Genomic DNA, 10,610 nt, shown 5'->3' with positions numbered 1-10,610 from the left:
CCCTCAGTCAGAGCATTGAAGATGGGTCGTAGCTGGGTCTTCCAACATGACAACGACCCGAAGCACACAGCCAGGAGAACCAAGGAGTGGCTCCGTAAGAAGCATATCGAGGTTCTGGAGTGGCCTAGCCAGTCGCCACACCTAAATCCAATAGAACATCTTTGGAGGGAGCTGAAACTCCGTGTTGCTCAGCGACAGCCCCGAAACCTGACAGATCTAGAGGAGATCGGTGTGGAGGAGTCGGCCAAAATCCCTGTTGCAGTGCAAACCTGGCCAAGGACTACAGGAAACGTCTGACCTCTGTAATTGCAGACAAAGGCTTCTGTACCAAATATTAACACGGATCTTCTCAGGGGTTCAAATACTTCTGTTCAGCCGTGCGAGACATATACATTCTTTACAAATCATACAATGTGATCTCCTGAATTCTGTCCTCAGAGTGGGAATCCCCTGCAATGTGAATGTCAGACCCTCCATGATGGAGACGTGGGAGAACCTGCAGAATCGCAGGGGGTTCAAATCCTTCTGTTCCGCACTGTATGTGCAAATGTGTGCAAACTAAACCCCTCGTTTTTAGTGTGAACGGTTAGACAGGACATTTCGGTTTTGTTGCAGGTCGGCTGGTAAGTGAGTTGGGAACTGTTGTTTGTTTTTGATATCCCTGCAATGAAAGTATCTTCTGTTTTTAGCAATTGTCCATCATCACAAGCATCAGAACCATAACAAACTACAATATAAAGACAATTTTATTGCCGATAAGCTTTTAAAGACTCCAAATGATTTAATGTGTCAGTAGGACCTTTTTCTCCCCCTGATGAAAAATCTGGTCAATAGGCATCTCTCATTAAAAATAAAATTATTTGAAATAAATAAATATATAAAATAAATATAATATACATTTCATAAATAGTTTTCATCCTTATGCACAGTATCTATGCTTGCATCTTTACAACGTTCCTCGAAAACAGGAGCATTGTGAGTTCAGGGGTTAGTTCGGCAGAAGAGCGCGCTCCGACGTAGTTCATGGGTCTTCCACTGGTGGGATGCAAACTCTTCCGCTTTGTAGTGTTTGAAATCCTCTGTGATAGGACAGCAATGGTTGTGTCTAATCATCCATCCTAGGTAGTTACAGAGTAGTAGAGACAGATACGTTCCCATAGGACACATGGACAAATCTTGAACATCTGAACATCGGCGTGGAAGGAAGTGCCTTTGTTAAGAAAGGTGTGTAAAAGAAGAGCGGGTTGTATTTTAGAACAAACCCACCTGCTCACATATATATCAGTCTATCTGATGGGATTTAGGGCAATGTAGATCAAGATTCCACAGAACAGAAAGTGAAATACGTTTATAGCCTATTATGCGAAAATGAATTCATGTACAAAGGCCAATGTGGTTATGGCTGCAAACTGGAGCCAACGACCCGAGCACCATGACTCCTCGCTGAGAACTGATTGATGGAGTCTGAGGAAAACTGATGGTGGAGATACGGTGTAACCTTCTGTGACGGGAGTGACTTTGGGTGGGGGGCCCATGGAACACAGCTCACTTTGGGTGGGGGGCCCAAAGAACACAGTTCAATTTGGGTGGGGGGCCCATGGAACACAGCTCACTTTGGGTGGGGGGCCCATGGAACACAGCTCACTTTGGGTGGGGGGCCCATGGAACACAGCTCACTTTGGGTGGGGGGCCCATGGAACACAACTCACTTTGGAGAGGTGGGGAGACCCCTGTCTCAGCTCCCCATATCCCTCTTATGTGTAAGTCACCCTGTGCCTGTTAGGGGTACAGGGTGATCTGTCCTAATACTGGGGTGGGGGTTGTGTATTGTTTAATGCCATCCCATTGTTGTGTATTGTTTAATGCATCCAATTGTTTTATTGTGTGTCTTGCTTGGGAGCAAACTATGTGTTTATGTGTATTGGCATGGTGGGGGGTCCTCCAGTAGCCCTCTCTCCTGATGGGACTGTCTGCTGGTGTGTCTCTTGTTACTAAATGTAGATTGCCCCGCCCTGTATCATTACGCAGGGAGGGGGGGTTGTTCCCCTGAATGTATATATCTTGTATCTGTGTTAAAATAAACTAATCTACTTCCTGGTTTACTTCAAGATTGGTGTCGTCTAGTCTTGTATGGTCAGCGGTGGTGTCAGTGGTCGGTGTTCGGACAGATTGGTGTCATCTAGTCTTGTATGGTCAGCGGTGGTGTCAGTGGTCGGTGTTCGGACAGATTGGTGTCATCTAGTCTTGTATGGTCAGCGGTGGTGTCAGTGGTCGGTGTTCGGACAGATTGGTGTCGTCTAGTCTTGTATGGTCAGCGGTGGTGTCAGTGGTCGGTGTTCGGACAGACTGGTGTCGTCTAGTTTTGTATGGTCAGCGGTGGTGTCGGTGGTCGGTGTTCGGACAGATTGGTGTCGTCTAGTCTTGTATGGTCAGCGGTGGTGTCAGTGGTCGGTGTTCGGACAGATTGGTGTCGTCTAGTCTTGTATGGTCGGCGGTGGTGTCAGTGGTCGGTGTTCGGACAGATTGGTGTCGTCTAGTCTTGTATGGTCAGCGTTGGTGTCTGTGGTCGGTGTTCGGACAGATTGGTGTCGTCTGGTCTTGTATGGTCAGCGGTGGTGTCAGTGGTCGGTGTTCGGACAGACTGGTGTCGTCTAGTCCTGTATGGTCAGCGGTGGTGTCAGTGATCGGTGTTCGGACAGACTGGTGTCGTCTAGTCTTGTATGGTCAGCGGTGGTGTCAGTGGTCGGTGTTCGGACAGATTGGTGTCATCTAGTCTTGTATGGTCGGCGGTGGTGTCTGTGGTAGGTGTTCGGACAGACTGGTGTCGTCTAGTCCTGTATGGTCAGCGGTGGTGTCAGCGATCGGTGTTCGGACAGATTGGTGTCGTCTGGTCTTGCATGGTCAGCGGTGGTGTCTGTGGTCGGTGTTCGGACAGACTGGTGTCGTCTAGTCCTGTATGGTCAGCGGTGGTGTCAGTGATCGGTGTTCGGACAGACTGGTGTCGTCTAGTCTTGTATGGTCAGCGGTGGTGTCAGCGGTGGTGTCGGTGGTGGAAGCGGTAGTCTAACGGAAGTACCCAAGCGCAGACTGGGTCGGTTCCATTACACCTTCTATCACTAAGAGAAAGCACAACCTAGTCTGCAGTAGGGATGAGGGACAGTGTGGGGTTTACTTGCTAAAGCTGGAGAGTGCAAAATCAGGCTCACTTCTTCATAGGAACCAATCAGCTTCCAGGTTTTATTGCCAAAGCTTTTTTGAACAAGCTGAAGTTAGAAGCTGATTGGGTTCTGTGCAGAAATGAGCCAGATTTTGCACTCTCCAGCTTTAGTAAATAAACCCCTGAGAGCCTTCCCCCAAAATTCAGTACTGGAGTCAATAAGAAGAAGAAACTAAGGTGTGTATTTCTCAAAGTTCAATTGGTTTCAAATGGATCCTGAGGGTTCAAGAAGCTCCCTTCACCGATTCATTTGCAAAGAAAAAAATGGCCATTTCCTTAGCAGGGATCATAATATTCACTATTGAGGAACTTTCCTTTTTTCAAACATATTTCACCTTAGCAGCCAAAATGTGAGCCCAATTTCCACAAAAATTCAGGAAAAGCAAATCTGGGAATGTTGCAATTAAATAATTTTTGGCATTTTGACTCATTTCTTGTTTAGAGTGAACTCTCCAATGGTCATACCCAAATCATCTGTTTCCTTGTATGATTTGTTCCCAGATTCCCGTCTGCAGGCCATCACTAGGCTAGCCACCATTGAGCAGATCCTGATATCTACATTGCCCTGGATATCAGCAGTTTCATTTAATGTGTGTTTGTTGAAGATCTTTCCTGAAGCTGAGGACAGCCATTACAAAACCTGAAGTGGTAAGAATGTTGTCATGAGTTTTGTTGATCAGACCGCAACTAATTGCTCCCACAGCTTCTAGTCGTTGTGTTAATGCTCGTGAACAGATTCAGTGATAGCTCACATTCGTTGAGAATTTTAAATGTGGATTTCTAGCACAACTTGGTTTTAGACTAAACAAATTTATAAAAAGGCCAAGCAGATAATTAGATGCTTTTTTCAAAGAAACATATACACTATATGGCCAAAAGTGTGAACATCCCACTCCATTTTTAGGGCAAGTGTATAGTTATACCCACAGTTAGGAGGTGCAAAAATCGCTGTTAGTGCCACAGAATGTAGACAATTGTGCTCTTCCAGCCTTGTGGTAACAGTTTGGTGAAGACCCTTTTCTGTCCCCCCATGACTGTCCCCCGTGTACAAAGCCAGCTCCATAAAGACATGGATGACCAGTTTGGTGAAGACCCTTTTCTGTCCCCCCCATGACTGTCCCCCATGTACAAAGCCAGCTCCATAAAGACATGGAGGACCAGATTGGTGAAGACCCTTTTCTGTCCCCCCATGACTGTCCCCCGTGTACAAAGCCAGCTCCATAAAGACATGGATGACCAGTTTGGTGAAGACCCTTTTCTGTCCCCCCCATGACTGTCCCCCATGTACAAAGCCAGCTCCATAAAGACATGGAGGACCAGATTGGTGAAGACCCTTTTCTGTCCCCCCATGACTGTCCCCCGTGTACAAAGCCAGCTCCATAAAGACATGGATGACCAGTTTGGTGAAGACCCTTTTCTGTCCCCCCATGACTGTTCCACGTGGACAAAGCCAGCTCCATAAAGACATGGAGGACCAGTTTTGTGAAGACCCTTTTATGTCCTCCCATGACTGTTCCACGTGGAGAAAGCCAGCTCCATAAAGACATGGATGACCAGTTTGGTGAAGACCCTTTTCTGTCCCCCCATGACTGTTCCCCGTGGACAAAGCCAGCTCCATAAAGACATGGAGGACCAGTTTGGTGAAGACCCTTTTCTGCCCCCCATGACTGTCTCCTGTGTACAAAGCCAGCTGCCTAAAGACATGGATGACCAGTTTGGTGAAGACCCTTTTCTGTCCCCCATGACTGTCCCCTGTGTACAAAGCCGGCTCCATAAAGACATGGATGACCAGTCTGGTATAGAGGAACTCCAGTGTCCTTTACAGAGCCTTGACCTCTCCTTACTGAACACCTTTGGGATGAATTGAAACCCTGATAGTCAGGTCTTCTCATCCAACATCAGCACCTGACCTCACATAATGGGCCTTAATTCCCACAGAGACCCTCCAAAATCATGGTAATCTTGTGGAAAGCCTTCCCTGAAGAGGGGAGGTTAAGGTTTTGGAATTTGATGTCAACAAGTTCATATAGGTGTGATGGGGAAGTCAACTCTGGGTAGGGTCAACTCTATACTAATGGCCATGGGGAGAGGGGAACTCAATATTAACGGCCATGGAAGGGGGAACTTCAAATTGATGTCCATGTAATGGGGGCTCCATTATAATGGCCATGACGGGGGGGGGGGGGGGGGTTGTGATCCATTTTGATGGCCATGATTTTGGAATGGGATATCCAACAAACTCATACATGTCTGATGGTCCGGGTGTCCACAAACCTATAGCCATACAGTGTATATATATTCTCTCACTTTTTTGTAAGACTCCAAACAGAATCTCCCTTTTTCATGTTCTGCTTTAAACTAAAAGGCGGAATTTGTTGTCCCCTTTGATAATGCTCTCGTACATTCAAGCACAGTACCATTACTCTCAGCTTAAAGTCACCAGAAACAGAAGGAGCAGCAAACTCCGTACTTCTGCTGTACTGGAGGCTTTAACTCAACCAATGTCAGGAATGGTTATTAATATTGGGTTCCAGAGACAGGCAACCAGTGGTATACATTTGATGGTCGAGAATGGTACAAAGTACCTATTGTCTTATTATTATTTACAAAAGTAAGTGTCTTCTTAATATAAAAAGTGGTCTATATTCTGAAGGCCCTCTCCCACTCATCTACATCACAAACCTTGGGCATTTCAGAAGGAATGTGATTTCAGGCAAGTAGTATTGTCACCAGCTCTCTAGTCACTGAGTCCTAGTTATGTACATTGTGGACTACAGTCCAGGAGTCATCACCTATAATGGAAGAGATCTCTGTACATGACCGGTATTTTGGAGGGGTCCACGGGTCTTGGGAGGAAATGTGTGAACTTCTGGTGTCTTTTAGTCCTGTATCCATCTCTCGGGGAACCATCTTTATTTAAGGCCACATAGAACTGTCTTTCTGAGTCCACGTGTTTGTACAAGGTGGATGCGTAGGTGTTGTACCAGTTTTCTTCAAACTGTTCCCGGAAGACGCACTCTCTGTTTAGCTTCTTCTGTGAAATAGAAGATAAAAAAAAAAAAACAGGTGAAGTTAGGTTCTGAGTACGAGAGTGAGCAATCAGGAAAAAGTCCAGAGTACGAGAGTGAGCAATCAGGAAAAAGTCCAACCTTGTCATGTTCTAACCCAGAAAAAGACAAACCTCTGCTACATGGAATGAGAAATATCAATGCAAAGTCCACAGTGAGGGACACATGGAGACTGGTCTTCCCTTTACAGGACAAAGTTCCCACAACTTAGTGAACGAGAAGGAGCTGCTACTGTCATCCAAAGTCATGTGCAAAGTGAAAGTTCACCTCATTCACTGAACTCTGGAAATTCCCTTGTAAAGTCAATGGTTTAGTAAATCCAGCCCAGCACTTGTATCTGGAGATGGCCTCCTTCAGCCACCAGGAGGGACACTGGATGTTGTCCAGAGATATAATCTGAGTACCTGGAGGACTCCTAGAAGCATAGACACCTCCACTTGGACATCTGCCCTCACCTTCAGTCTGGTGTATGGTGGACCCAATGAAGAAATTAAGCGACATTGTGTGCAGCCAGCATCAGGCATGACCCCCCCAGATGAAATGGGCCATCGGATGGCAGCCACACATACTCCACAACATCACCATGGATGGACTGACAAGGTATGCTGAGACTAGCATCCACAGGCAGGAAAAAGTCATGTGTGCATGTATGTTCTGACTGTATGTGCCTGGCTGTGTGTGGTGACATTTCGGTAACACCAGGACATGTAATTGATGTATCCGCCTGCGCTTGGGCACAAAGATTACAAACACAGCCGACACGATCTGCAGGCAACAAATATCACGATATTTAGGAGAAGTTCAGTGCTAAACATTACATAAATATATAAATGGATCAACAGGTAACAAGGAAGTCCTCCAAAGCCTTAGAAAGTATCCCGAGGACAGTCAGGTAGAACCACCTTGAGGGATCTCAGAGACCATGAAGTGCCAGAAAGCAGTTACCGTCCACCTCCAGGCTGGTGTGTCCTGACTGTCCTCGGGATACTTTCTAAGGCTTTGGAGGACTTTCTTCTTATCTGTTGATCCATTTGTTTGTTTTTATATTTTGTACATAAAGAATTGCGCTGAACTTTACCCTTCACTCCAGGACATGTCTGGATATAAGAATGGGTTCTCCTTGGATTGTTGGTGGCACGTCCAGCCCGCTGAGTCTCCCAGTGAATATCTGTAGCTGAAGGAACACATGGCTGCCACCCTCTAGAGGAGCGGAGTACAGGACACTGACATCGAACTCGGAGTCCCATCAATACGGTACTGGAGATTCACAGGAGGAGCGGACAGACATTCAGATACGGGAGGAGCGGACAGACATTCAGATACGGGAGGAGCGGACAGACATTCAGATACGGGAGGAGCGGACAGACATTCAGATACGGGAGGAGCGGACAGACATTCAGATACGGGAGGAGCGGACAGACATTCAGATACGGGAGGAGCGGACAGACATTCAGATACGGGAGGAGCGGACAGACATCCAGATATGGGAGGAGCGGAGTACAGGACACTGACATCGAACTCGGAGTCCCATCAATACGGTACTGGAGATTCACAGGAGGAGCGGACAGACATTGAGATACGGGAGGAGCGGACAGACATTGAGATACGGGAGGAGCGGACAGACATTCAGATACGGGAGGAGCGGAGAGACATTGAGATACGGGAGGAGCGGACAGACATTGAGATACGGGAGGAGCGGAGTACAGGACACTGACATCGAACTCGGTGTCCCATCAATACGGTACTGGAGATTCACAGGAGGAGCGGACAGACATTCAGATACGGGAGGAGCGGAGAGACATTGAGATATGGGAGGAGCGGAGAGACATTGAGATACGGGAGGAGCGGACAGACATTCAGATATGGGAGGAGCGGACAGACATTCAGATATGGGAGGAGCGGACAGACATTGAGATACGGGAGGAGCGGACAGACATTCAGATATGGGAGGAGCGGAGAGACATTGAGATACGGGAGGAGCGGAGTAAAGGACACTGACATCGAACTCGGAGTCCCATCAATACGGTACTGGAGATTCACAGGAGGAGCGGACAGACATTCAGATACGGGAGGAGCGGACAGACATTCAGATACGGGAGGAGCGGACAGACATTCAGATACGGGAGGAGCGGACAGACATTCAGATACGGGAGGAGCAGACAGACATTCAGATACGGGAGGAGCGGAGTACAGGACACTGACATCGAACTCGGTGTCCCATCAATACGGTACTGGAGATTCACAGGAGGAGCGGACAGACATTCAGATATGGGAGGAGCGGACAGACATTGAGATACGGGAGGAGCGGACAGACATTCAGATACGGGAGGAGCGGACAGACATTCAGATATGGGAGGAGCGGAGAGACATTGAGATACGGGAGGAGCGGAGTACAGGACACTGACATCGAACTCGGAGTCCCATCAATACGGTACTGGAGATTCACAGGAGGAGCGGACAGACATTCAGATACGGGAGGAGCGGAGAGACATTGAGATACGGGAGGAGCGGACAGACATTCAGATATGGGAGGAGCGGACAGACATTCAGATATGGGAGGAGCGGACAGACATTGAGATACGGGAGGAGCGGACAGACATTCAGATACGGGAGGAGCGGACAGACATTCAGATACGGGAGGAGCGGACAGACATTGAGATACGGGAGGAGCGGACAGACATTCAGATACGGGAGGAGCGGACAGACATTCAGATACGGGAGGAGCGGACAGACATTCAGATACGGGAGGAGCGGACAGACATTCAGATATGGGAGGAGCGGACAGACATTGAGATACGGGAGGAGCGGACAGACATTCAGATATGGGAGGAGCGGAGAGACATTGAGATACGGGAGGAGCGGAGTACAGGACACTGACATCGAACTCGGAGTCCCATCAATACGGTACTGGAGATTCACAGGAGGAGCGGACAGACATTCAGATACGGGAGGAGCGGAGAGACATTGAGATACGGGAGGAGCGGACAGACATTCAGATATGGGAGGAGCGGACAGACATTCAGATATGGGAGGAGCGGACAGACATTGAGATACGGGAGGAGCGGAGTAAAGGACACTGACATCGAACTCGGAGTCCCATCAATACGGTACTGGAGATTCACAGGAGGAGCGGACAGACATTCAGATACGGGAGGAGCGGACAGACATTCAGATACGGGAGGAGCGGACAGACATTCAGATACGGGAGGAGCGGACAGACATTCAGATACGGGAGGAGCAGACAGACATTCAGATACGGGAGGAGCGGAGTACAGGACACTGACATCGAACTCGGTGTCCCATCAATACGGTACTGGAGATTCACAGGAGGAGCGGACAGACATTCAGATATGGGAGGAGCGGACAGACATTCAGATACGGGAGGAGCGGACAGACATTCAGATACGGGAGGAGCGGACAGACATTCAGATACGGGAGGAGCGGACAGACATTCAGATACGGGAGGAGCGGACAGACATTCAGATACGGGAGGAGCGGACAGACATTCAGATACGGGAGGAGCGGACAGACATCCAGATACGGGAGGAGCGGACAGACATCCAGATACGGGAGGAGCGGACAGAGATTCAGATACGGGAGGAGCGGACAGACATCCAGATACGGGAGGAGCGGACAGACATCCAGATACGGGAGGAGCGGACAGACATTCAGATACGGGAGGAGCGGACAGACATTCAGATACGGGAGGAGCGGACAGACATTCAGATACGGGAGGAGCGGACAGACATTCAGATACGGGAGGAGCGGACAGACATTCAGATACGGGAGGAGCGGACAGACATCCAGATACGGGAGGAGCGGACAGACATTCAGATACGGGAGGAGCGGACAGATATTCAGATACGGGAGGAGCGGACAGACATTCAGATACGGGAGGAGCGGACAGACATTCAGATACGGGAGGAGCGGACAGACATTCAGATACGGGAGGAGCGGACAGACATTGAGATACGGGAGGAGCGGACAGACATTGAGATACGGGAGGAGCGGACAGACATTCAGATACGGGAGGAGCGGACAGACATTCAGATACGGGAGGAGCGGACAGACATTCAGATACGGGAGGAGCGGACAGACATTCAGATACGGGAGGAGCGGACAGACATTCAGATACGGGAGGAGCGGACAGACATTCAGTTACGGGAGGAGCGGACACCTCACACATGATAAGACAGTTCTCCTAATCTGTGTGATTTTCAACCTTCATTATGACCAGTGCAGCAGAGAACTAGGAATGTTGTGCCCCATCTGCCCAACTGTCAGGTCACTCAGAGCTACAGGGAAAAATAGGGTGACTCCAGAAT

The 10,610-nt window shown here is 48.6% G+C and overlaps 1 protein-coding gene across 1 annotated transcript in view; it reads right to left on the bottom strand.

The window, feature by feature from the left end:
* Positions 1–728: 728 nt before the first annotated feature.
* Positions 729–10,610, bottom strand: part of FGF16 (fibroblast growth factor 16) — a 63,194-nt gene continuing 53,312 nt past the window's right edge. The window contains exon 3 of the mRNA XM_089665118.1: positions 729–6,251. Within this exon, the coding sequence (XP_089521244.1) occupies positions 6,006–6,251 (246 nt within the window). The 3' untranslated portion in view covers positions 729–6,005. The remainder of the gene's footprint in view (positions 6,252–10,610) is intronic.

This window comes from Staurois parvus, unplaced genomic scaffold, assembly GCF_062004578.1.
Source record: "Staurois parvus isolate SC_StPar_1 unplaced genomic scaffold, SC_StPar_1.0 ptg002138l, whole genome shotgun sequence".
In the NCBI taxonomy this organism is placed as follows: domain Eukaryota; kingdom Metazoa; phylum Chordata; class Amphibia; order Anura; family Ranidae; genus Staurois; species Staurois parvus.
This window is presented reverse-complemented; position numbering and strand designations above follow the sequence as displayed.